At 33.2% G+C, this 26,801-nt stretch overlaps 5 protein-coding genes across 7 annotated transcripts in view; 2 read left to right on the top strand and 3 right to left on the bottom strand.

Annotated features, from left to right (window-relative positions):
* LOC123701897 (phosphoenolpyruvate carboxykinase [GTP]-like) overlaps positions 1-3,968 on the top strand; it is a 53,558-nt gene extending 49,590 nt beyond the window's left edge. The window contains exons 8-13 of the mRNA XM_045649505.1: positions 237-450; positions 764-950; positions 1,313-1,511; positions 2,017-2,166; positions 2,595-2,792; positions 3,124-3,968. Of these exons, the coding sequence (XP_045505461.1) occupies positions 237-450; positions 764-950; positions 1,313-1,511; positions 2,017-2,166; positions 2,595-2,792; positions 3,124-3,228 (1,053 nt within the window). The 3' untranslated portion in view covers positions 3,229-3,968. The remainder of the gene's footprint in view (positions 1-236; positions 451-763; positions 951-1,312; positions 1,512-2,016; positions 2,167-2,594; positions 2,793-3,123) is intronic.
* A 185-nt stretch (positions 3,969-4,153) lies between these two features.
* On the bottom strand, positions 4,154-13,253 carry LOC123701679 (sister chromatid cohesion protein DCC1). The gene is made up of 5 exons (XM_045649174.1): positions 13,128-13,253; positions 6,012-6,202; positions 5,122-5,930; positions 4,591-4,754; positions 4,154-4,311 (listed from the first exon to the last, which is right to left on the bottom strand). Exons 1-5 carry the CDS (start codon positions 13,136-13,138, stop codon positions 4,206-4,208), a joined length of 1,281 nt encoding a protein of 426 aa, XP_045505130.1. The 5' UTR covers positions 13,139-13,253; the 3' UTR covers positions 4,154-4,205.
* LOC123701680 (mitochondrial import inner membrane translocase subunit Tim23) lies at positions 6,643-8,386 on the top strand. The gene is made up of 3 exons (XM_045649176.1): positions 6,643-6,968; positions 7,332-7,439; positions 7,911-8,386. The coding sequence occupies exons 1-3, from the start codon at positions 6,752-6,754 to the stop codon at positions 8,168-8,170; spliced, it is 585 nt and encodes a 194-aa protein (XP_045505132.1). The 5' UTR covers positions 6,643-6,751; the 3' UTR covers positions 8,171-8,386.
* On the bottom strand, positions 10,016-13,071 carry LOC123701678 (protein DENND6A). The gene has a single exon (XM_045649173.1). The coding sequence runs from the start codon at positions 12,845-12,847 to the stop codon at positions 11,165-11,167; it is 1,683 nt and encodes a 560-aa protein (XP_045505129.1). The 5' UTR covers positions 12,848-13,071; the 3' UTR covers positions 10,016-11,164.
* Positions 13,254-16,133: 2,880 nt separating the features above from the next.
* LOC123701784 (stromal membrane-associated protein 2) lies at positions 16,134-26,574 on the bottom strand. 3 transcript variants are annotated; one of them, XM_045649343.1, is made up of 7 exons: positions 26,339-26,574; positions 24,679-24,809; positions 22,619-22,797; positions 21,670-21,865; positions 21,304-21,489; positions 20,641-21,092; positions 19,228-20,088 (listed from the first exon to the last, which is right to left on the bottom strand). In XM_045649343.1, exons 1-7 carry the CDS (start codon positions 26,454-26,456, stop codon positions 20,049-20,051), a joined length of 1,302 nt encoding a protein of 433 aa, XP_045505299.1. In that variant the 5' UTR covers positions 26,457-26,574; the 3' UTR covers positions 19,228-20,048. The 3 variants fall into 3 exon arrangements, with proteins under 3 accessions (XP_045505297.1, XP_045505296.1, XP_045505299.1); XM_045649341.1 differs by lacking the exons at positions 19,228-20,088; positions 20,641-21,092; positions 21,304-21,489; positions 21,670-21,865 and adding exons at positions 16,134-16,962; positions 16,999-17,554; positions 17,966-18,071 and having other exon boundaries at positions 26,339-26,560; XM_045649340.1 differs by lacking the exons at positions 19,228-20,088; positions 20,641-21,092; positions 21,304-21,489; positions 21,670-21,865 and adding exons at positions 16,134-17,554; positions 17,966-18,071 and having other exon boundaries at positions 26,339-26,558.
* Positions 26,575-26,801: the final 227 nt, after the last annotated feature.

Here is a 26,801-nt window from a genome sequence, read left to right on the forward strand (position 1 = left end):
TTATCACTCTTTATTACGTTATATTAAGTTATTATTATGGGTTGCCAACCTTAAAAATATTTGAAGTGAATGAGGGAAATATCACTTCCTAAAATACCTTCTCTATCAAGAATCACCTGTGGCATCTACAATACCTAAACCCGACCAATCTTAAGTATTTTTTATCTCATCTACTTATGTAATTTTTTTCAACAAATATTATTTACAGATAGTAAAACATATTTATTTACTTACAGATCATAGGAATAACCAACCCCCGCGGTCAAAAACGCTACATAGCAGCCGCTTTTCCCTCGGTTTGTGGTAAAACTAACCTTGCGATGATGAGCCCAAGCCTCCCCGGTTACAAGGTGGAGTGTGTTGGTGATGACATCGCGTGGATGAAGTTCGATAGTGATGGCGTGTTGAGAGCCATTAACCCGGAGAACGGCTTCTTTGGTGTTGCACCTGGTGAGTGTCTATGATGTATATCATAATCTTTTGTCTTTAGTGTTGCATCTGGTAGTGTCTATGGTGCAGTGTGTCTATTGTTGTCTATGGTATAGTCGCTAGGTGTAATCGTAATGTGCACAGGAAATAATTCCGTAACTATTACATAATATTATATCAAAAAAACTTCAAACTGATATCGAAACATTATCGAAAGTACTTTATCTAATGAGTAAAATGACAATCATAACTTTTTATTATCCAAAAAAAAAAATAGATTAAACACTTCCAGACATAACTAAGTTAAGATTAACAATTTACTATTTGTCTCCAGGCACATCAAGCTCAACCAACCCGATTGCAATGGCAACAGTATTCAAAAACACAGTATTTACTAACGTCGCGGAAACAAAAGATGGCGGCGTGTGGTGGGAGGGGATGGGAGCAGCGCCCGAGGGTCTTACAGATTGGAAGGGGAAACAATGGGATAGGAAAGCTCCGGCTGCTCATCCTAATTCTAGGTATAAAATACTTCAGGATATTATAGATTGGTATAATTTAGATTGAAACAGTTCATAATTCAAAATTCAGTTTGGAATTCAGCTTCAGACTTCAACATTTAGAGTAAAATCTCTTACATCGACATGGAATTTGTAGCAAACGGTCAAATTTATTTGAAGTTTGATTCAAATGCCCAATTGAGCCAATGTTGCGTGTTTCTGGATGCGAAAAACTATAAAATTGAATGCGTTTAAGACTTGACCATAGTCGTTCCAATCATCATCATCACCTAATAATATATTATATCCTTTGTCTTTTCGCTTTTCTGCATTATTTCTTTAGATTTCCCATAATAAGCTTTTCTGATAATTTCCATCACCAGATTCTGCACACCAGCAGAGAACTGTCCAATAATAGATAGCGAATGGGAAAGTGCGGCTGGTGTACCTATATCCGCTATTTTGTTGGGAGGGCGAAGGCCTGAAGGAGTCCCCTTGGTGGTGGAAGCGAGGGACTGGGCGCATGGAGTGTTCATGGGCGCTTCTATGAGGTCTGAGGCTACAGCTGCTGCTGAGCATGCTGTAAGTAGACTTTATGGGTATATTTAGTACTTATTTAGGGCAATTTACTAGAAAAGTAGGTAAATAACTACATTTAGCACTAGGCCAATTTAGAAGGAAAGTGTTGACAGAAACTCAAACGAAGAAAATTGAAATATCCTGGATAACTATTGGGAAGAAATTATTTTTTTATCATTTATGGCGAATGGAAAAAGTTTCCTCAGAGTGAAATTTCAGATTTAGGTTCCATAGGACAATTAAATAGCTACCACAAAAAAATTTACGACTCGCAACTACGCCCTATAATGTAAAGTTTTACCCAGTTTTTAAATGGAAAAGATATAAACTTGCGTGAAAAATGCGTCGCTGACAAAAGAAAGTTTGGCTTGAATCCCTGACCTTTAACAAATATCACAAATTTCTTTTCCATTATATCTTTTTACAAACCTGCCTTAGAAATAAAGATCAGATACATGCTTCAAACTTTCGCCACCAACATTGTAGTTCCAATATTTATTTATTCCAGGGTAAAGTAGTAATGCACGATCCGTTCGCAATGCGTCCATTCTTCGGCTACAACTTCGGGGAGTACCTCCGCCATTGGTTATCCATGCCACGAGCTGGGAGACAGATGCCCAAGATATTCCATGTCAATTGGTTCAGGAAGGATGGCGAGGTAATTATGATGAAAATGTAAATTATTTTTACATTCGAATGGTTTTGTAGTTTTGTATTGAAATGCAGGGTATTCACTTTTCTGGCAGCCAGATCAATTGATTGGTGGAAATATGGAGTGATAATTTATCTTGTTGCCAATTATATGAATGACATAATGTCACATATTGTAGAACGACGTAATAAAATATAATGTAATAATTGTTAAAATAAAGTAATATGGACAGTATACATACATGCCGATTTCATTAATAATGAATACAAGGCATTCTCCACAAATGCGATTATGGTCATTTTACTTAGCTAGACAACTCGACATAAATATAACGAAAAATTAGCACATATCACTTGCCTTTAATTGCGTCCTACTTTCTAAGTAATATTTGTATAGCCAGTCAAACATTTTTAAACAAATCTGCCAATTTCCAGGGTAAATTCCTCTGGCCAGGATTCGGGGAGAACTCCCGAGTGCTCGACTGGGTGTTACGTAGATGTGACGAAGAAGATTGTCATGTAGAAACACCTCTTGGTTATATTCCTAAAGAAAATGCTTTGAACACAAAGGATTTGGGCAATATCAACATGAAGGAACTGTTCAGTATACCGAAGGAGTTTTGGTTGCAAGAGGTAAGTAATTTATATGTGTAAATTTGATTCTTGGAGGTAGAATGAAAATTCCCTGTGCCACTTTGTTTCTAATAAACTTAAATTAAGCCGATTTTGAAACTGTACTAATTCAATACAAGGCGAGAGACTAGTCATACGTGTTAGTCTAGTAGAGCACAGTAAGCTAATTAGCCTATTCATAATTATACGCGAAATCAATCCGTTCAATAAGATTTAAAAAAAGTAGAACTATTAATGTATCGATGTATTAATAGTGTTTCCATTACATTCCTATTTATCTCATAACTTCTTATTTTTATATAAAAAAATTAACTTAAAACTTTATTTTCAGGCTGACGCGATAGGAAAATACTTCAAAGAGGAAGTCGGTGAAGATCTACCGAACGAAATGTGGGACCAACTGATGACTCTAAAGAAAAACATTCAGAATTCATAGATAAATTATATATACCAAAGACTTGATTAATATTAATAAATAATATGCTATGTTAACGGGCCGACAAGACCCAATTGATGATTGAGTAACTGTGCGCAAAATGTGCGTAAAATTGCGCTCTCGTTTACTCCCATACAATTTGACAGTGTGCGCAAACGAGAGCGCAATATCACTGTTACTGGGCGGGGCCGGGTCGTAGAAGTAAATAATAAGAAAATATGTGATTTAAGGAAAAGTGTGGGTCATATGCGAAATATGACTCGTTAGAGGTTCAGGTATGAATATATTGACTTCATGTTTTAAATTGCAAACCCGTACGTCAAAAAAATAAAGACATAGAATCTTTAATGATGATTTTAAGACCAATCTTTGCAATTATTTTCTATCTAGCCGATTTTGTCCAATTATGTATCGAGTCCGTCCACGGTCTTCGAAATATGATAAATATTAACATATTTTTTTTTGATGGGCTAGAATAAATATCTTTTCTTAAAAAACTGCTCAAATAACTTCAATTTTAACAAAATTGGTCTTGTCAGCCCCTTAAGACTATTAAATAAACCAGATGGTTCGTATTTTTTTAATAAAATATTGTTAACGAATTACATTTTTGGACGGATGAATTTTTGAGCTCTGGCAACATCGTGTGTGGATAAACATGGCTGTGTTAATTAGTTTTAAGTAAATGTTTAGTTTGTAAGAATTATATTTTGTAAGAACTAAAATAAATAATTTTTATTAAAACCTACTTACTTTTACTACTGTACTTTTCTATTATACTTTACTATAACCAACCTACTTTTACTACTATTCTTTAGGATACTTTGCTGTATCCTTTTTCGATTTGTAAAATATCAAAAAATAACAATCATTCTTAAGCTATTTTTTTTAGTCCAATAACTACTACTAAGTAAATAAAAAATGTAAAAAAAATATTTATTTACACTAGTTATTTAAAAATTAAAACAACATTATACTTATTTCATATGCTTAGCAGAAAACACTCGAACACCGTTTTGAGTCGACGCCCGAGCATATTTTGTTAAAAGTGCATTGACATTTAATTTTTCCGTTGCATATGACCTGAAATTAAAAAAAGTATTACATATATTTAGATAAAGTATTTAAAGAAATATACCTACTGAATTATAATACATTGCATAGAGAGACATATAGATAAATTTAACAGCATGTTTGGTAATCGACTTATTCCTCTTCTCTTGTTCAAAAGAAATAACTTCAGATTCAATAAAAAATACAAAATCCACATCATTTTGCTTGAATGAATAAAACGAACAAAAAACATAAAACAAATTGAAAAACCCCCTCATTTCGAAATCAGTTAAAAATACTACTACTTACTGAATATACGGAGATATTTCATCAACCGTCCACTTGGCTTTACTCTGGAACAGTATTTTGAACCTCTCGTTGATATCCTCCGGTAGATCACTCTCTACGAACCCCCATATAACTTGTGGAGTACTGCTTCTATCGACTATGGCTATGCCAGATAGTAAGGCTTCCTGAAATTATTGTTTCTTAGTTTTTTTAGTATGAAATTAATGTAAGTTATGAATATTTGAAAAAAAGCGGACCGAGCGCCTTAAAGTGGCGAGGCCTAAAACCACTGCCATCCGTAATCATGATTATTATTTCTTGAAATGAAATGAAAATAATAAGGAATTTAAGAGTTTTTAAAACCTCTTGCATTATTATTTATTATCTTGCGGAGCTTTGGATGGTCAATCCAGACGAAGCTGAAGTGGCAAATGCCAAATTTATAATGACTTAACATTATAAATGAGAACGAGCAACTGAGAAAGCATAGCAATAAATAATTTTAAATCTGAAGAATAATAGATTTTATAGATCCAAATAGTAAATACGTACATTTGTAATCATCCCTTCCGGTACAGAATCCCGCCAAGCTTGTAGAAATTCATGCAAATTGAATTTACCCGCGCTTTTTAACAGAACCCTAGCCAAAAACTGACAGACTTTATCGTCCTTGTATCTGTAATATTGTGTCCCTTCTTCTTCTACAGTTTTATTTGTATAAAAATCGAACATTGCTTCCAGTATAGACTTAGGCACAAGATCCTTTAAACTATCAAGTGTCCATTCCCTTGATATTTTATCTAAAGGCCACGAATTCTCTTCAATAAGATCTAGCATATAGGACAAAACTCGAAACTCGTAATCAAAATCCAATAATCGATAATAACCATCGATGTTAATAGCTTGTATTCTTTTTAATTCATCTTTTAATTCCGCTCGTGACGCTTGCACTTTATCAAAAATACCCTCAAAATTTAGCAATTTCGTTTTGTCGATGGTATATTCGAGTTCCGCACCAGAATACTTCGTAGCTTCTAGAAGTTTCTGTAACTTCAAAAGACGCGGTTTGCAAGGTTTTACTTCGTAATATGTGAAGAATGTATTAACTATATCCTTCGTAACTAGTTTCCTAGGTGGTCTGCCATCGTCGGAATCTGTTGACTTATTCAAACTTGTGTTGGATCTTTCGAAGGATGAATCGGAATCACCTTCGATGGAATTATTGGCGAGTGTTTCATCTAAACCACTAGCTGCTGCGAATAATAAGTCTGGAACTAGTAGAAGGCTATTGGAAGTCTCTGCTTCCTTAACATCGTATGTTTTGTTATCTGTGCATAGCACTACATTTTCTTCTTCATCACCTATAATGCAAAAGAAACTAATTATATACTATATAAGCAATAAAGTCAATTAGGACGAGTAAAAGTTAGACAATTTTTTACCTTTGAATATTAACTGATTTCCAGCTTCAATTTGTTTCAGTAAATTATCATCTAGAAGCATAAGTCTTAAGTTATCATTTTGTGTACTGGGGTCCGGAAACCTAAGAACTTGAGTAATTTCTGTTAGCTCCGATTCATGTAGTTTAGCCGTTTTTATTACTTTACGTACATCTTCTGGTGTCCTTATCTCGCTGTAACACAAACCATACAATATATTTAATAATACAATAAATCAATTTTCGGATAACATGAAGTCCAAGTAATATAGGTAGTTTTTCAATTACAGCACTAGAGCGCATTATGCGGCATAATGCTTAACGTTGAATGTTTCAACTACAGCAACGCTTCGCACAATCGAGCACTCTTAAAAAGTAATGCGTGTGATGCGTGCAATCGATGCCAACTCAGTGACAAAATTTTAATTTTTCCCCTTTAAATTCGGCATTGTGCGCCACTGAGTCGCATTATGCTCTGTAATTGGAAAACTACCATAATTTCTAAATTTTACTGTACTTGAAGCGTGCTTGAAGCACTGTGTTGAAGCACTATTGCTATTATTTTATTGTATTGCAACACTGATACATTTGTCAATTTATAGTGATATAATATAATAATCTGTGGAAAATGTCATTCGAATATCAGTAATCAGTTTGACATTACCCTATCCTTATAAATTTTTGCGTGATTCTAAATCACGAACGAACATTTTATTTTACCTCGTATAGTGAAAAACTGCGAAAATGTCGTTATTCGGTGATATACTGCCGTTAAACAAAAATGAAAACAAGAATAATCAAGCTAGTGCAAACCTCTCCCCATATTTGAACTTCGATCCTAACTATATTCCGAAAATGCAACCAGAGTTCCTTTATCCTGATGAGAGTCATATGGCTTCGACTGCGAGACGATCGAATGTAGCTTTACCAATAATAGGAATGTCCTTCATGACCGGTTCAGGTATGTACAATGAGGAAGAATTCCTATTGCTAATATAACCTCAAAACTTGAATTTACATAATGTATTTCTTCTATCGATTGTACCTTTATGTTGAATGAATAGAATTGTTTTGAAGTTTGAAATCGATAGTTTAGTGAGACGTTAATGTTTACAAATAGCAACCATTGAATATTACAAGAGGAGTAATTTAATTTAAAGGATTTTCCTGTCAATAATTTAAAAAAAATTGTGATATTGTAAACAAAAAAAAAGCTTTCGTCTTTAAATTGATGAAATGTAAATTATTAATAATATTCTTGTGGTTAAAATATAGTTCAAAGTTTATAATTTTTTTTTTTATTAACTCCTTTATTATTATTCAGGTTTAGGAGGCATGGTTGGACTTTACAAAGGATTAAGAGCAACAACATTAGCAGGTCAAACAGGCAAAGTGAGAAGAACACAATTAATTAACTATGTTATGAAACAAGGTTTGTACAACTAGAAATTTATAATTTTTTACTTAGTATAGATCAATATACCAATATTAAAAATTATGAGATACATATATGCAATTATTATCCTGGGCGTATAATAGGATACTTTTTATCCTGGAAAAATACGTAGAAAAAAATTAATCTTTTCAGTTTTATCCATAGACGTTGTTCTGTAGAACCGCGAACACACGTTGCATATTATTATAGGCCTAGCCGTATTTGGGTCCAATATATATTTATAAGATATCATTGTCAGAGTTACTCAAAATGAAGAAATAAACCATCCACGCGAAGACCGACATCCGCGCGGACGGAGTCACGGGCGGAAGCTAGTATGCAATAAGTTTTGACTGAAGAAATACCCTACTGTTAATTTATTCTATTGTACTTTCTGTGCTTATAAACTAATAATTTCAAAAGGATTCTAAATTATTAATACTAATATAATCTTTCTCCATCTTTCAGGAACAACAACAGGCTGTACATTAGGTATTTTGGCATCATTTTACTCAACAATGGCCCTAGGCGTGACATGGATAAGAGACCAAGAGGACACCGCAAACACCTTCATTGCGGCAACTGCAACTGGAGTTCTATACAAGAGCACAGCTGGCCTTCGCTCAATGGGTCTCGGTGCGGCGGCAGGTCTAACTTTAGCAGGGCTTTACACCCTTCTAACAGACAACGACAATATATGGAGTAAAGCAAGATATATAAGAATGTGATTACAGTACTGTAACATGTTATTAATTCTGTAAATAGACTGTTATTTTAAGTTATGTTAATTACACCAAAGGGTCGGGCACGCCATTGGATACTTATTTGCTCCATGTTACAATGGCTTGTTTAGATTCAGTGTGTTATGTTATCCTGTTGCCGGTCATATGTTCCATATCGGAACGGGAAGCACAATTAGTTAATAAAAGAATTTGTTTGGAAAATTGTCTTTATTTTTTTTATTTTATACAGTTACAGTTATTATAGTGATGATGACAAATCATGTTTTGGTTGTTAGTGGTCATGTGTATTGTTTATGTGTGATCTAATTTTGGCACAAGATCAAAATAATTTAATGCAACTGGAATGAAGGAATTTTTTTGTCAACTAAATATTTCACACACATACAATTTTCGAAACATGAATTAACCACCAAAATAAAGAGAAATGTGTAATTAATAAAATTGACATTCATTGGGGTTCAAGTTAACTGGTTAAAAATATTAAACAAACATTTATTAATTACAATTCTTCTGAAACAATAACTATTAGATATGTTAAAAGGGGAGAAGTACATACATATTACTTGCAAAAATTGAGCAAGATCACAAATTAAAAAATTATTTACAAATATGTATTATGTTCTCACATCCAAAATGATAACATTTACAATAAGTGATGTGAAATTAATAAAACGCATAATCAGTCAAACCTTTGTACTAAAAGTCAAATAAAATTTAGAATGATACAAATAAACTTACACACACATTTAGTATGATACAAATAAACTTTACAGTACGATCCAAACTTAATGGCGGCTCAGAACATCGTACGATCCGATGCGCAGAAAACAATTTTAGGTATTATCAGGACGTTATGAGACCTGTGTGCACCCACACTCGCACCTGCACCTAACTTCCGAACCGCCATTAAGTTTGAATTGAACTATAATAATCATTAAAAATAATTCATAAGCAAGAGGCTGATATTTCATATTGTCCACAGAATAGTAAATAGTTATATAAAATTTACGCATATATTTACTAGAGTACTTAGTAACTCAAACATATAACAAACATAACTTGAACATTGATTACGTAATTGCAATAGATAACATTATCTAGAAGTGGATTTCAGTGGAGATGAGACTCCATTTTAATTCAATTGAAAATAAACTCTAATTTATACATCTTAGACAACAATTTTGCACATTCAATCATAGCAGTATTTTTTTCATTCTAAATGAAAATAATTATGTATGTACTGTGATATACATATTATTTTTCAAACTTAGGTTTAAATCAAAATACTTCTCCTAATTTCAAAGCTGTTAATAGCTAAAAACAAATAAAAAAATTATAGAACTACAACATTGTATTAGCATATTTTTATGATTATCACTGACCTTTTGAAGATGAAAACAGTACAATTAAAATTTTTATTTCATGGGCAAAAGGTGAAAATTAACAAACTAAAAATAGGTTCCTAGGTGTTCTTATTGATCCAAATTTAATTATAGAAATGCAGAAGTGGACAGATTAATTAAAAAGATGGCCTAGCTTTATTCACAATATTTTTATTATTATTTATTAAAATAGAAAATGCAATGCAGGAAATATGATACAATTATTTTTGCATTATTACTTATTACTCACACTGGTCGGTAATAAATATATTGTTTCAATTAGGAATTTAAGTACAAATAAACAACATGTGATCTATGCTATAATATTATAAATGCGAAAGTAACTCTGTCTGTCTGTCTGTTACTCAATCACGCCTTAACTGCTTAACCAATTTGGATGAAATTTGGTATAGAGATATTTTGATACCCGAGAAAGGACATAGGCTACTTTTTACCCCGGGACATAGGATAGGTTTTATCCCGGAAATCCCACGGGAACGGGAACTATGCGGGTTTTTCTTTAACTGCGCGGGCGATGCCGCGGGTGGAAAGCTAGTTATTTTATATGTTATCATAGTTTAAACACTTTATCTATCCACTCCTACAACTGACATACATTTATTCTAAATACAGAAGTACAATATTGTCTACATATTTTACACAATGCATTATAACTCAATTAAATATTATATTTTGTTAAAAAAATAAAGGCTACATATGGTGCATATTTATTTTATTTAAAATTGTATAGCAAAATATTGTATACTATAGCTTTCATTTAATAAGGAGTTTTATAAGATTATTCTTTTATTATATATAGAGTTAATATGTATTATGAATTGTTATTGTGTTCTAAATATTATAAGCAGTGCAATCCTATAATAAACTACAGGAAGTTATAATTTCACATATAAATATAATTTGAGGAAGATGTTGTTTATTTACATATCCTACACATAAAAACAGTTATAATTAAAGAATAATGTATAGATATATTTTATTCTAAAAACCATAGCTTCATATATTTCGATTATGTTAATAATTCTTATTTTCACGCCTAATAAATATGTTTGAAACAGATCATCATCTTTTCAATATTGTTTTGATATTTCGTTTCTGTTTCTAGCCTCGAGATCATTAATTAGTACTAAATTCTACAATTGATCGTATTTTAAATATATTTTCCAGATTTATAATATTATATTCAACAGTACTTTACAAAATAATTCAACCATTAAGGCCAAGTTTAACATAATAACATGTATTTACTAACAATACATACTTAGTCATTAAGATTAGTGGTTCGAAAGAAAAATTTAAATCTTCAGGTCTATGTTACATATCGGGATGACAGTAGGAAGGTATTCACTAACGTTAAAAGCAACAATTAGAACTAAAATTTAGATGCTTATGTACAAAGATTGATAAAACTATATGAGTATCTTAAATATATTTATCTAAATTCAAAATTGCACTGTCCTTATTCTGACTGGACTTTCAATTATGCACAAGGGACAAATTTCAGGTATGTAAGTTTGAAGTAAAATTTACAGTTGTTGCTGCAACCTCTCAGTTTGTGGGTGCAGCAAGTCGTGTGTCACGTTGCTGCGTTCAAAATAGCTTTCATATCGTCTTCAAGAACACAATTCAAGTCGTCCAACTGCCGTGAAAGCAACATCCTTGTGTTGTCACCCACGGGGGGATTATTTTTTAAAACCTCTCTCAATTTGAGGACCATGTCAACTATTTCCACCTCTTTCTTCCCAATTGACCATTTTTTTAAATCACTACTAGCTAATGCTTCCAACTGTAAGGCATGTAATTTATTTGTCAAGTCACTATGCCTTTCATGAAACCATGTACTAAAATTTGGTGTCCGGAAGAAGTGTCGATAGAGCCCTATCCAGTCACCTTTGATACCTGAAGTTAGTTGAGGCCCTGCTTGTTGCAATGAAGCAAAGAAATCTTCAGGATTAAATGGATTTGGCACAGGTGGTGACCTGAATGGAGATATATTCTTCTGCAAGGGCATCAAAGAAGCCATATACCTCTCTAAAGGTATCATGAAGCTTTGAGTTAATTCCAATAAATGTCTCTTTACCATCGCTGTTTGAACTTCTGAAGGACGGTCAGTTCTCATTCCATTGTGTAACTTTTTTATTATAGACTTATCCTTTTCCAAAAATGTTTTATATTGAGTGTACACTCCTGGTGCAGTGTCTAAATGTTTAATACTACCAACTTTCCGTAATTTTGTTTTGATTGATGTTGAGTCACCCAACTTGATGGTATGAGGCCAATGTTGTAATGTCTTTGTAAAGAATGGATTGGTCACGCCTAATATTACGCAAGGTGGATTAAATTGTTTCCTTGTAAATTCTTTGAATTCACTGTCATGTATTGTGAAATATGGTCTATACTCTGCTGAGTATGGCAATGGTCGAATTAAGTGTGTCAGAGCTTGAACTAAAGCAGAACATTCTGTTGGTGAACTGGCCATAACAACTATTGGCTCTGCTGTGAGAACCAACTCCCAAAGTAGATGTAGATGCGATATAAGACTTGCCAATGCATCAAATACATTAACATCCTGTATGCAGACCATAACATGTGGTATGTTTGAGGAATGAACTTGCTTCACTATATCTGACCTTGTAACTTTACCAGTTTGCTGATTAGGAATGTATGATTGAAAAACTGTCCCTAAAACTGGCAGAACTATATTTTGACCAGCGTTTAACAAGGGCCATCTATTTATATCATGACATGCTGCTTCAAGACTACTCTCACCATCCTCAAAATGTCTTGGAGCTATCAACTGTATTACTTTATAAAACAAGTTGATAAAAGGCAAGCGCGTAAGTAAAATAATGCTTTTCTGGAAGTAGCCGCGCGGCAAGGTCGGATCTTTAACTTGACGAAAATAAACGAAGCCCCAATAATGCGTCGGATCCGCTCTAAGTGTAGACACACTGTCCTCGTTATATATCAACTGTTGTGAAGTTAATGGAGCACGTGTACGCAATCGAACGTGAAATTGAGTGTCGCCCATGCAGCCCGAGTTGGAATCCGGGAACGCCAAGTAACAAATGTTGCTTTTCTCTTGATCTGACAATTTCACACTCGGCGGGTACACACGTTCCATAGCCTGTCCCAACTCCAAATCAAACGTAACCACACATATACAGTGCAGCCAGTCGGAAAATCTACCCCATTTTGCTTCATATTCTTCATCAGACACTGAAACATCACTGTCGCACCTTTGTATTCCACAAGCCATTGCTAACACTTTCAATGTATGAACATTTTGGACATCACTAACTTAATTAAAACTTTCCACACTTTAATTACACTTTATCGATACTGTTTGTTGAAACAAACATTGTTTTTTCTTCAATATTACGCTAAAAATAGACGAAGTGAATATCTGTCCGCTACACGCTTAACAGCTGTTCCGTCAACATGGCTGCGCGCGCGAAAACAAAAATGAATGCCACTATGAGGAACGTTTGCATGATTTTCCTGAAGAAGATAATCAAAAAATTTAACGAAATTCTTACCCGATATCCATATTTCTGAAAGAGGTTATTTTCTATAATATTTTGAAGAAGTTATTTCACTTTTTTATCTAAATTCACATTTAAAAAAACTATCACAATATTTGACTTTGTCAAACAAAACAAGGTAAACATTGTCCAAAAAGTTTCATTATCTTTTCAAACAATGCTAGGCCCAGATACGGGTCTTTTAATCCCTTTATTGTAAAAAAAAACAATATTCCGAGAGAGATTACCTAAATAGGACGACTCACAAGCGATTCACGACTATTAAATCTAAATTGTATTTTTCTATCTACGACAAATAATTAGTTATATTAAAATTGCGGTTTGTTTTCTCAAGTTATTGAAATTTAAAACTTGTTATAATAATAATATTATTGCAAGCAAATTGTATTATTTCGAAGTTTACAAACGCTCGTAATTTTGTACCATAAAAAGCCCCGCGATTCGCGAAGCGAGTCTCCGTTGTCTCACAACGGTCTTTTTGCAGACGTTTGGACAAAAATAAATCCTCCTTTTGTAAAGTGACGGACGCCATTTGTAAACGGAGGAAATTTTGCAACATAAAGGCTGCGGAATACCTACCGAGTGGTCATTGGTCGAAATGGATATGGCGCATAAATTAGGAAATCTGAAAATATGTCATTTGTCAAGACCGGAGTCCGGTACACACCGGTACAGAGCAAGTATTGGAGTCCGGAGATGACCGTATTTGAAACAAATCGTCATTTTTCCACTGTCTGGTACGGATTTGAGCGAATTTTAAAATCAACATGAGCGGTCCATGCTGACCATAGTTATTTCAATGTATTATGTGTACTAAGAAAAATCACTACTTTATTCTTTTTTATTGCGAGGCTGATTGATAATTTAACTTAGATCATTAATTATTTACGGCATTATTGCACTCTCTGGAGCTGGATCTCGGTATATAATATAGTGAATACTTACTCAAACTCTTTAAATAAAAACAAAACTGTGAGGACATTAGGTATATATTTATTTATAAACGAAAAATAATGTTTGCACAAATACAAATCATGCCAATATGACCGATTGCTTTCTGACTCAATCATTATAATATTTATTATTTATACAAAGAATCATAATGGAATGAGTTATTCTCGAATTTATAGTTATAATCTTTATTCATCAGTCGCACATCAATATCTATTTAAGTTTGATAAAATCAAAATAGAAGACAGGAAATATTTGTTATTAAGTATTTAATTTTGAATAAAATATTTGTTTGTTACACAAAAGGACTGAAAAGTAATGAGACTTCCCAGACATCATGTAAACAATTGCCAATTTAAATTAAAATTATTTAAGCAATAGGGACCTCATTTATGCTCATAATAGAAATCCACCTATTTGATTTTATCAAAGTCTAGGATCAAATAGCACATACAATTATATAAAAAAATACAATCATACTATGTATCTCTGAGAATATGTGAAAGATTCAATTACCTATTTCATTCTTCATTCATAACTCAATCAATGTACAATAAAGTGAAATGTAAGAAATTAGAAATACAAAGATGGCATAATATGATGAAAACAGAGGTGCGAGTGAGATGGCGTGTAGATTTTTTAATCATAAATACAGTATTGCTTTATGCAATGTATTTACTTAAAACATGTGTTAATATTTTATAGTTTCTATTCAAAATGCAAAAATTTTAATAAGTACATAAGAGGAATAGGTTTCCAATTCTATTAGTAATATTGTGAATTAACGAAAAAATTGTTTTGCAACATCTATTAATCGAATTTTATAATAAAGAAATAATGTAACAGGACACTGAACCACCACACTGAATATTTATAATTAATAACAGCGACTTATTAGCAACAATATTGACATTAAAATTAAAAATGCATTCACGTAAGCTATATAATTTACACATTACAAAATAATTTTAAGTATGTTATTTGCACCACAATATAGAAAATAATAATAAATCAGTGCTTGACAAATCACTATTGTAACTATACAAAAAATACGTAAACACCACGCGGAAATAAGAATGTGTAAATAATGATTTTTTAAATAAATGTGCTTTAAAAAAATAAATTTTCTACTTAAAAATACAATTTCAAAATAGCTACAAAGTATTATAGTCAAAGCATCACACTAGCCTTCAGTACACTAAAACAAGATACATAAGCATTATGCATCTTGCTCACACCAGAGACATTCTGGTATTTTCGTCTCTCTCTACCGCACTGATAGATTCAAAGATCGAACCTTTTCTTTTTTTTCTCAAATATAGCGAAGAGCGAAGACTTTGCCAGTATAAAGATAACCATGTTTACAATCATTCCTTTACAGTCTATACTTATAATGCTGTGAAGTCACACACCACTTTCTGACTTATTTACCGCCAAAAATTAAAATTCTATATAGATTTTTTTAAGTATCGAGAAGCACATATTTAATTAAATATAATACTTTGAAATACATGCACATAAAAGAAAAAATGTGTGCGTGTACTACTACTGTACACACGTAAGAAGTGAAACTTCTTTATGACCTTATTTTTCAAAAAAAAAATATTTACTATATGTATGCAACTTTACAGAAATACGTCGAATCACGCGTGGTAGGGATAAGAAAAAGATGGCGCGTAACGGAAAAATGTCACGCGTAACGAAAAAATGTTACACTAAATTTTTTTCCAACCCCGATATAGAAGTTTCACTTCAAAATATTATAATATGATCATAGTGATATTCCATCTTTAAGTAATGAAATTCATTACAAACTTAAATTAATAATTTTATTATAGAACAAAAAAACGTATAATGAAATTTCTTTAGCATAATGTACGTATCAGCATGTAATAAATCTATTCGCACATAAAATTAATTCATTCCTGACAAAATAATCCAGCACAAAGAAAAAATACAGCGAAACTTATTTGATATTCAAAGACACCGAAATCGTCGACTTACTCTAGATGCGACCTTGAAATTTTACTCTCAACGCGCCTAAAGAAGTTTCACTTCAAAAATAACAAATAATAAAAACTTAATTGGCATACCAATAAAATAATATATATGTTATCCTCATTTCACTGTTAAATAATAATATGTATGTGACAAGAGGCAATTTTTAATAGATTTTGATGCACTGCCTGACTATGAAAGATTATTCCATTTCAGAGTTTACTTTTGTAAAGCATGTGTTATATATCAATAATTGATATAATAATCACATAAGTGTGGTAGAATTTTTCTGCATAAAACATTTTGAAGTAGTTGTTTATTCTCTCTGTTCACAGATAATTTATTAGCACTCAAAATTGAAAATACATTATGTAGTATGTATTGAAAGACACATTAGATTACAACTTCGCAACAAATAAACAGTCCGCGAATTCGCAAACTACCCTCATTTTCTCAAATAAAAAAATACTGCAAACTTGTAAAATAACACGAAATTAAGTTATTTGCCAGACAGCGAACCTAGATCTCTATAGCTATTGTAAGGTGAACTTATTGTCAACGGTACAGACATGACGCCATAGACAACATCACACCACAAATAATAAACACTGCCACAATCTTGTCTATTGCCAAGTGGAATTGCTAGCTATATTGCTGTTGGGCGGGAACGCGTTTGGAAAACCTTGTCCTAGATTAAGATTACCGAATTGTTGAGATAACTGTTGCGGTTGATTGAAGAACTGATTTAGAGGCGGGTTCGGTGGGAACACTTGTTGCATTTGCGGTATTTGTTGTCCTATTTGTTGTGGTATTTGTTGCGGTATCTGTTGTCCTATTTGTTGCGGTATTTGCTGTCCCATTTGCTGTGGTATTTGTTGACCCATTTGCTGAGGAATTTGTTGTGGTATTTGTTGACCCATTTGCTGAGGAATTTGTTGTGGTATTTGCTGACCCATTTGTTGAGGAATTTGCTGTGGATACTGCGCGAACTGGCCGCTTAGCGGTTGGAATTGATTCATTTGGCTCCCCTGCATACCGTTCGGCATTTGCATATTATTATACACGGGCGCTTGATACCCGAAGGGGTATTGTTGCACAGGTTGCACCGGATTGAACTGGTTAACTAACGGTGTTTGACTATATAACGCTAATATGCTGTCCTTGGTCAATTTGCTCTTTTCCTTCTCCGTGGGCGCGGGTTGTTTAAAGAAATTTTCTTCCTCCGTTTTTAAATCGGGTTTAGTTTCTTGGCTTGCTTGCGGCGGTTTCTCTTGTGGCGCTGAGAAGAAACTCGAGAAGATATCGTCGTTGTTTGTTTGTTTCTGTTCTGGTTTGCTTGTGTCGAGGCCGAGGAGGTCTGCTGAACCGTTAGAGGGTTTGCTTGCCTCTGCTTGTATGGTTGGTGTGCTGCGGCCCAGTTTCGGACTGACAGACGACTTTGGTTTAGGTATACTTGGTATGACGTCCGATTTCTGAAAGTGCATTGCAATATTTATTATTCTTATAACAATAGAGTATATTTCCTATCATGATCTAGGTTTTAAAGATGTCTTAAAACACTATACAATATTAATTGTATATTTAAACATTATTAGTAAAAAATATACTCTTCTTTGACTGATAGAATTACTTTGGTTTCATTGTTACTTGCGTATCATGTGAACATGAAAATATAGATAAATCATAGAAAACTTTTATAGCATACTAACGGTCCGCCCCGGCTTCGCCCGTGGTACATATTCACGTTTTCTCTACATAAGAACCATCCTCGAACTTCAAGGAATATTATAAAAAAATAATTAACGAAATCGGTTAAGCCGTTCTTAAGTTATGCGCTTACCAACACATTTTGGGATTCATTTTTATAGTATAAGATTGCTTACATTATATTTTTTGTCATTGCTAGGTGCTGGCAATGGTCCCAGAGTTGATGTTGCAGCTTTCTTTTTCCTCTTTTGCCTTTCTATTTCTTCATCTATTTCTTTATCCCTGTGAAAATATAATAAATCGATTATTTACCACTACTCAGCTATATGATGATATTTATTTTTTATTTACATGCCCTTTTAACGAATATTCATATATGTATTGTCTTTTTAATGTCGTAAAAGAAGCTCTTATATATCAGCTCTCAATGAACAGTGGAGACAAATGTTAAAATAAACAACTTGGGGCCTTTTACTTACGAAAGGGGGTAATAATACAGATCAAACACCATTTCTTAAAACAGTACTATTTTAACATTACCATGCACCATGACAAAGCTTTACAGTAAAAATTTATATAATAATATTACATTAAGAAATATTTTGACTGAGATCATTTCTCGCTTACTCTTGGAAATTAATCCGTTTCATTGAGAAGCTTCAGAATTTGTTAAAAATCGAAAATTATGAATTATTTGTAATTGGAAGCCCCATATTTGAGGAATAAATAAATAAATGTCCCGTACACATAATATCAAGAATGGAATAGAATAAATAATAGATAATAGATTAATATACAATATACATAGACATGGTGTCATAGATGTTGAGTATTTTCATCAATTCAATAGTTTATCATACTGCAAAATGATGGAATGAATGAAATTACGTCTCAAATGTTCCTTATTTGTGAGATACAAAACACATTACATACTTACTATAAGAATTATACTTATTGACAGAATAAAACACATAATTATAATAACAAATCATTTATTTACACTTATTTTTTTTTAATTCTATGTATTAATACTAGTCAGTACAATTAAAAAGTATTGGAGAAAATAATGAATACAAGCTATTGCATGCTATGTCTTCAAGCCACACCTCCGCCCGTCGGAGTGGGGAGCGTGAGGTTTTTTCGTTACGGAATTTCTCGATTCGGTCCCCGCGCTCAAGGCCCGCGATAGAAGCTATGCAATAGCTTAAAAACACTGAAAATGTTTTGCTTATCTATATAAACAATTTATCACAACTATCAACTATACAAGTGATAACTGCATTAAAAACAACCGACTTCAAACTTGCACTTGCAAAAATGCCCATAAAATAAAAACTACTGGGCCTATCCGAATAAAAATTTTATGTGACCAATTCGACACCATGCCGCATCGAACAAAAAAAGAATCACGTAAATCGGTTCAGAAACCTCGGAATAATCACTGTACATACATAAAAAAAAAACATACCAGCCGAATTGATAACCTCCCCCTTTTTTTGAAGTTGGTTAAAAACTGATATCATTATTTACATTAGCACATTAGCATTTCTATTCGACTATTTATCAATAAATGTGTCCTTTCTACCTGAGAAGGAAAGAAGGACCATAATGATAACTAAAATTAAATGCTTTAAAAAGGACTCTTTGGGCGACCGTACACGGACCGGTTCAAGCAGTTGAGGCCGACGGCCTGAAGCCGCGACCGGGCGGTGTACTATGGACATTCATTCACTGCCGTACACGGACTGCTCGAGCCGTCGCGACCGCTTCAAGCCGTCAACTGCGCGGTTTGTAGCGACAGCTCGAGCAGTCAACGACCGACCGCTCGAGCAGTCCGTGTACGGCCGCTCTTTCCTTTAATAAGTAACCTAATGGCAGAAATACTAAAACATATTATGTACACACCAAAGGGTCACCATTCTTACAATATATTATGTGTATTAGAAATATTATTGAGCTATAAGTTATTTTTTTCTTGATCGCATATTAAAAAAAAATATTTTTCTCAAGCTCGCTGCAATGAAGACAGCGTAAAATGTATTAAGGAATATAAATTATAACGTACATTGTACACAATAACATAAAAAGTTTATCACATATCGCGTGGTGGCAAATTCTTGTGACGAATTGCACATTCTTTGTAATAAACAAAATCGCCCATTGCCAAAATTAAACAAAAAGGAAGTGAACCCAGGCTCGAATATAGTTTAGTTTCTCTTGAGTGAGCGAGATGTCACACACCAACCATCTTGCTTCAATTTAATCCGGTCTGGGACCGCCATGTTGCATAGCCATGTAACTGTAAATAAAATAAGATTATTTTGAGCATTTTTTATGTTTACGTTAGTATTACTTGAAATAATTTATTTACAAAAAAAAAATTGTTTAGGTTTAAATATATAAATTACACTTTTCGCCCGCGGCTTCACTCGCAAAAGTAGCAAAGTGGAAGAAAATTTAAATCGGAATTAAACTTTTCAGCTTAGCTTTACCTATCTCTAGACAAAAATGTGTGCGAGTACTAGTGTACACACGTAAGAGGTGAAACTTCTTTATGACCTTATTTTTAAAAAAATAATTTACTATAATAATTTGCAACTCTACAGAAATACGTGTGGTAGGGATAAGAAAAAGATGGCGCGTAACGGAAAAATGTCACGCGTAACGAAAAATTGTTACAATAAATTTTTTTTCAACCACGATAAAGAAGTTTCACTTCAAAAAATCATATCATTTATTAGCTCTATTGCGATGTGAAAGAGCGACGAATAAACACAAATTTCACAATAAATCTTGAAAAAAAAAAATACTTTTTACTATGAGAGTAATAAATTATAAGACAAAATATTACCTTTCTATCCGTCCAAGCGAGCTTCTAATACTTCGCATCTGCCGACTCACATCCCTGATGCTCCTACCAATAACTTCCAACGCCCGACTGCTTCTCACCGCCGCCCTTGCTCTAATTCTAGCCGATTGTACCAAAGCCCTTCTGGCAGATGCCCTTGTCATTTCCCTATACCGTTTCGGTGAAGGTGTAGGTACCGGCGAAGGTTCTGGCGAAGGTTCGGGCGAAGGTGTGCGCGAAGCTGGCCTAGGTTCTAATTTGGGCACTGATTGTAGTGCGGCTAGAAGATACGGGTCCGGTTCGATCGTTTGTACCGGCTCATATACCGGCGTAGGAGCACGAAGAGGCAACAGGGTCAATGTGGGGGTATTCCCTTGCTGTCTAGATGGGTGGATATGAATCGATAGGGACGATGAGGAATCTTGCATAGTGATTGATGTTGTACTGTCCGAGGGCTGTGAACAAATAGATTAAGAATAGTAAGTATAATAAAAACAGAGTGTGTGCCGAGCACACGTGTCATAAGTGAAATTTCTCTCAAAGATACCAAAATTGTCGCCTTACTCCATGACGTGGCGGTATTGCCATGAAGCGACCTAGAAATTTTACTCTCAACGCGCCTAAAAAAGATTTACTTCAAAAATAATTAGTGATTAGTGCACTCACTTCTGGGTATGGTTCCACTGGGACTTCTGTTGGCCCTTGCGTGTGATCTTCTGCCATTAGTTGGAGAAATTTTAAATCCCTTTCGCTCAAAGCTGTGTCGTCCCCTGTCTCGTCTCCAGTCAGTGTTTGTGACGAGCGTACTACGGATGCCCTCTTTTTTAATTTCGCCTTGTAGTCCACCCAGTACTAAAAAAAAAAAACTGTTTTTATTGTTAACTGCCAAACATGTTTCATTTTATAAGCTTTTATATTGAAAGAAATATTATAAAATTCATTTCAATGGTGTTTATCTTATTTAAGAATCCAACTAGCAACATTTCCATTTAAAAACGAATTAAACCAACTATGTAATGAAATCTGACTTACTTTAGACCACTCCCTCCAATCTTTCAGAGCTCCGTCGCCTTGTTCGTTCAACAGGTCCGCGATCTCTTTCCACTTTCGTGTCGCGTATTCCTTCGCTTGAAGCGACCTATTCAAGGCGCAAGCTAAGTCTCTATGGGAGTCTAAATATTCCCATAGCAAGTCTAGCTGACGGCCAGATACGCGGCGACGTTTAACACTGTAATATACACACAGAAGCCACTTCAAATTCCGATCCCGTGAGACGTCTTACCAACTTCTGTGATGGTAATAGGTCCAGGGTTTGTTTATCGTAACACATATTTTATCACTCACTATTTTCCGATATTATCAAAAATCGTATATTACGTTTTTAAAGTATATATTTTTTTTGGATAAGCAACTAAAAAACCGATAGTTTGAATATTCCGCGTAGAAGCGAGAAACACGAATTTTACGTCACGACGCAGAAATAAAAATTGTTTCAGTTCGATGACATAAAAATATCTTGAGCGAATTTTTACAATAAACTGAAAATTCCATGCCATTTTAAATGGGTTTATGCAATAAATAAAAATTAATTGATAAATAGTTCCAAATTAATTAACTAAATTAGCTGAAGTAAATAATAAAACTAAACTTTTGTAGTCAAGTTATGAAACAACGTATTGCACATCGTGCGAAAGAGATGAAGAAGTGTAAATTTTGACATCAGTGGCACCTCACTAAACAGGAATAAAACAATACTACTTCAAGGTGTCACTTATGAAAGTAATATTGATGTAATACTGAAATAAAACGTTCCTGAACTGTAATAATTTCAAAAGATCAACAATCAAAATAATTTGTTGTTAAATTAATAAATTGTTCAACAATTAAAATAATCCCAAGTTAAACTATGATGGCTTTTTAAAAATTGTGCTTGACCCCCTGTTCAAAAATTTAAACAATTTTCGTATATAAGAAAACTCACCAATTGACTTTCGGTAGTGGCGGTGGCACCCACTCCTTGGCGATGTACTTCTTCTGCTCATACTTGGCGCGTATGAACCCCTCTAGCGTGTTGTCGTTCTGCGGCCGACGGAACGAGTCCGGAAGATTTGCCTCGTAAACCGCGCGCGCGCGGGAATTGCCCATTTGTTGGAGCGATACCTGAAGTTTTAATGCTTCATTGAATTTGGACTAAAATTAATAGAAAATAAATATAACCCAAAGGTGACTGACTGGCTGACATAGTAATCTATCAACGCACAGCCCAAACCACTGCACGGATCGGGCTGAAATTTCACAAGCGGGTAGATGTTAGGACGTAGGCATACGCTAAGAAAGGATTTTAATCAATTCTAACACCAAGGGGATAAAATAGGGGACTAAAGTTTGTACCATGCAAATTTATCTTTTCCACGCAGGCGAAGCTGCGGATAAAACCTAATATATATGTAAACTCAAACTCAAACATTTATTTATTCAATTAGACTTCTTCGAGAAGCACTTTTGAAACGTCAATACATATTTTTAACATTTACCACCGATTCGGAAAGCAGTATCTATGGAGAAGAATCGGCAAGAAACTCCATAGTTGCTATGTTGTTGTAAGAATTATGTAGACATGAAATATTCTTCTAAATAGGCACAAACGTTTCATATTTTATTGCATAGTCGTTTGTTTGGATGGCTATTATTTTTTCTAATCACGTCAAAACTGATCGGATTTTAATGAAGTTTGGTAAAGAGATAAGTTTATAGTCACAGCGTGTGAAGCTTTCTCTAGATCACAAAAAAAACTAACATTACAAAACAACTATGAAAGAAATTGCAAAAATTGCTTACTTTGCATTAAATGCTTCACGCCCATGTTATTGTTTTAATATTCTTTTAACAAAGTATCAGTTATGAAATCATAACTTACAAAGTAGGGACGATAAAATAATAAGTTACACTATCTTGGATACCTTACAAAAGCCACACGGAGGTGTGACTAAGTCAAAAATCGAACTTTTAATCGAGCGTGACTAATTTCGCGTGGAGCATTCAATATTCTGTAAATATTGTAAATTCGAAAGTCTGAACTAAAATTGTATGTTTCTTCTAATAGAGCATGAAAGCAGATTTCACTTAAATTAATCTGAATTTCACAATTAATTATTATCTGTGGTGTTAATTAATATCAACACGCTTACCTATATTAGCTTCACTTGATTGTTAGTATGTAATCAACTCCTTTAGACTAGAATTTGACTAATTTTTAACAGACAGATTTAATTCAAATTTTGTACACAGAGTTATAGTCTATAGTCAGAGTATAGTATAGTCTGGCGTCAATGGTACACTTGTGATTTGAAAAGCAGCTTCAAAGGCAAAAGGGTTTGCAATATTAATTTTCAAAAAGATTAACTATATATTTCATGTCATGAAAATTGTTATTAATTGCTTGTAAAACCTTTTTGATCAATTCAATTTGTAAATTACTCTACAGGTCTCCGAGTCAATAAATTACTAATCGTAATTGATTACGATCATGAATCAGCCGATTACGCGTGCTATGGCGAATTTACATGTAAAGTAGGCTATGGTAACATATTTTGTCATGCATTTTTTTTCTTCACCTGTGATTAATACCTTTATTTCTAATCTTTAGTCTAAAATTTAGATACTTTATGCATAAAAACCATTTACTGAATAAAAATTATTGCATTTTAATACAGATATTATTATATCATAAAATACATATTTTAAGTAGGAACAGCTTCTACTAAATTATTTATTCATTTACATTGACTATTGCTTACATTTAGGTTACAATACAGCCAACAACTTAGGCACAGTGTGCAGAAGTTATGTTGATATCTGTCAAATGTGCAAATCTGTTTTCTACAATAACCCATTGACAGACACAATAGATTTTCTATTGTGTCTGTGATTCCGGGGGCTGAGTTATTACAAAAAAGAAATTAATGAAAAACCTATTTTTAATACTACACTACACTAGGTTTATTAACAAAATTCATCGAACTATAATTCTTTCATACTCACAACTTGTTCAGGCGTCCACGAGTCCAGATTGACGCTCTTCACTTTGGAGATGTGAACACCGAGGTTCCGATGGATGCCCGCACATCTGATGCACAGGAATATGCCAAGGTTCCATGACGCCCATCGTGGACCTATAAAATTTTAATGTTATTAGCATTGGGTTTTACTACTAATGTTATAAATGTGAAAGTTTGTGAGAATGTATGATTTTCTGTTTCATATAAAATCCAGGAAACTGCCAGTTAACTGCTAGCTTCCAGCTAGTTTATCAAGAAGAAAACATCATTGAAAAGATTATAAATAAACTGTGTCTCTTATTTCTTTTCTTATAACATAAATACTACACTCATAGGATGAATATTAAATTAAACCCTAAGGAATACCATTTAAAAATAACTCTTTCCCTTTGCTATGGTTAAAAGCATTCATTTTTATACTGCTTTCAGTAATTACAAAAAATCCAGAGAATTTGAATGCAAAATAAGTGTAATGTACACAGCTATTATATGTATGTACTAGCTTTCCGCCCGCGGCTTTGCCCGCGTTTTCAGAGAAAACCCCGCATAGTTCCCTTTCCCGTGGGATTTCCGGGATAAAACCTATCCTATCTCTCAAGTTGGATCGAACTGCACATGGTGTGCGAATTTTATTATAATCGGTTTAGTGGTTTAGGAGTCCATTGAGGACAAACATTGTGACACGAGATTTATATATATTAAGATTAACATTTTCAGTCAAGGTATTATATGCTCTTTTATCTTTACAATATTATTGATAATGGAAACATAATAACCCAAAGTAAATCAATATTGCTGACATCACACTTCTTATCTACATATTTGAGTAAAATTTGTGAATGTATACAAATGACTAATTAAAATTATTGAATATTGGTGAAATATACTGTCTGATACACATTGATTATTTTCTTAATATATAAGATTGTGTGTGTGTGTATTTTTATGCAAACTCTTTTAATTAATTCCAGTGAGTCAGAAAAAACAAACATTTAATCAAATCTCTCCCAAATTTATTTCATAAATCCTCTATTATTAATAAATTATTGATTGCTATGAATAAGTATCATTTTATAATATTATAGCTTATTAGTTTTTAGTAAATAACAGTTAATCAAGGTTAATTGAGAAAAAATCAATGACTTTTAACAACTATTCAATTATCTAGTAAATTGAGTAGGTATCCATTCAGTTTTTTCAATCAGTTTAGATAAGAAATATTTATTTAATGAAATATGATGTTATTTCGAATCTGGGTTACCACTATTTAAGTTGTATAAATATCTAATTAACCATTAATTATTGCAGTCATTAATAAGTTTAATTACTGCCACAAATCAATGAATGAAAATTGCTTTTCTATATTATCTTACAGGGCCAAGAGATAGCACATTTATCCACAAATTAGACTCATATACGAAACAATAATTCTCATTCAAAATGATGACTAAATGCTCCTGGAATACCTAAAAGTTCATGGACCTTATATGCATAACGTAATAACTGTGCTATAATCTAAATAGGTTCTAATATGACCTCTTTGCATACAAAGAAACTGTCTTATTCTCGTAGAACCACTTGAAACCCTGAGTTTATAACGTATATAAAAATGAAATAAAAAAAGAGATTTGCTCAGTGCTCACCCTTCGCATCGCAATCAACACAATATTTGTTATCTTCATCTTTTAGCATTTGCAATAGAATGTTCTGACATCGATCCTGGATTTGTTTGGCTCGATCTTTTTCACTTTTCGAAGTCATTTTATTAGTAAAGCTATTCAATAGAAGAAAAAGGGTGGCTTAGGAATTCTGCTTATTTGTGAAGACAAGACAAGAAGCCATAACGCAAAAGTGACAGCTAGTCAATTTATAGAGATAGTGATGTGGTAACAATTGGGATGTTGGTCATAGTCATAGACTAATATTCAGTTTAAGTTTATAATACATCTCTTTATTATAGCTTTATTCATACTTAATTTCATGTATCTCTGATTGAAGATTGAAGATATTCTGTAAATTGAGTTTTTTTTTCAGGTGAAAATAACTTTGGTTAGATAAAATAGCAGCTTATATTGTTTATTAGAACAGCTGAAAGCTGTCACTTTT

This window comes from Colias croceus, chromosome 22 (assembly GCF_905220415.1).
Source record: "Colias croceus chromosome 22, ilColCroc2.1".
Classification (NCBI taxonomy): Eukaryota; Metazoa; Arthropoda; class Insecta; order Lepidoptera; family Pieridae; genus Colias; species Colias croceus.

Excerpts from the sequence above, each read along its gene's own strand:
- LOC123701679 (XM_045649174.1), bottom strand. Across the intron at positions 5,931-6,011 it reads AAATCAGTTAATATTCAAAG|GTGATGAAGAAGAAAATGTA; the intron begins GTAAAAAATTGT and ends TTTGCATTATAG. Across the intron at positions 4,755-5,121 it reads CGGAAGGGATGATTACAAAT|GAAGCCTTACTATCTGGCAT; the intron begins GTACGTATTTAC and ends CAATAATTTCAG.
- LOC123701678 (XM_045649173.1), bottom strand. The coding sequence starts at position 12,847 with ATGGCTTGTGGAATACAAAGGTGCGACAGTGATGTTTCAGTGTCTGAT.
- LOC123701784 (XM_045649340.1), bottom strand. The coding sequence starts at position 26,456 with ATGACTTCGAAAAGTGAAAAAGATCGAGCCAAACAAATCCAGGATCGA. Across the intron at positions 24,810-26,338 it reads TGTTGATTGCGATGCGAAGG|GTCCACGATGGGCGTCATGG; the intron begins GTGAGCACTGAG and ends AAAATTTTATAG. Across the intron at positions 17,555-17,965 it reads GCAATGACAAAAAATATAAT|AAATCGGACGTCATACCAAG; the intron begins GTAAGCAATCTT and ends ATGCACTTTCAG.
- LOC123701680 (XM_045649176.1), top strand. The coding sequence starts at position 6,752 with ATGTCGTTATTCGGTGATATACTGCCGTTAAACAAAAATGAAAACAAG. Across the intron at positions 6,969-7,331 it reads GTCCTTCATGACCGGTTCAG|GTTTAGGAGGCATGGTTGGA; the intron begins GTATGTACAATG and ends ATTATTATTCAG. Across the intron at positions 7,440-7,910 it reads TAACTATGTTATGAAACAAG|GAACAACAACAGGCTGTACA; the intron begins GTTTGTACAACT and ends TCCATCTTTCAG.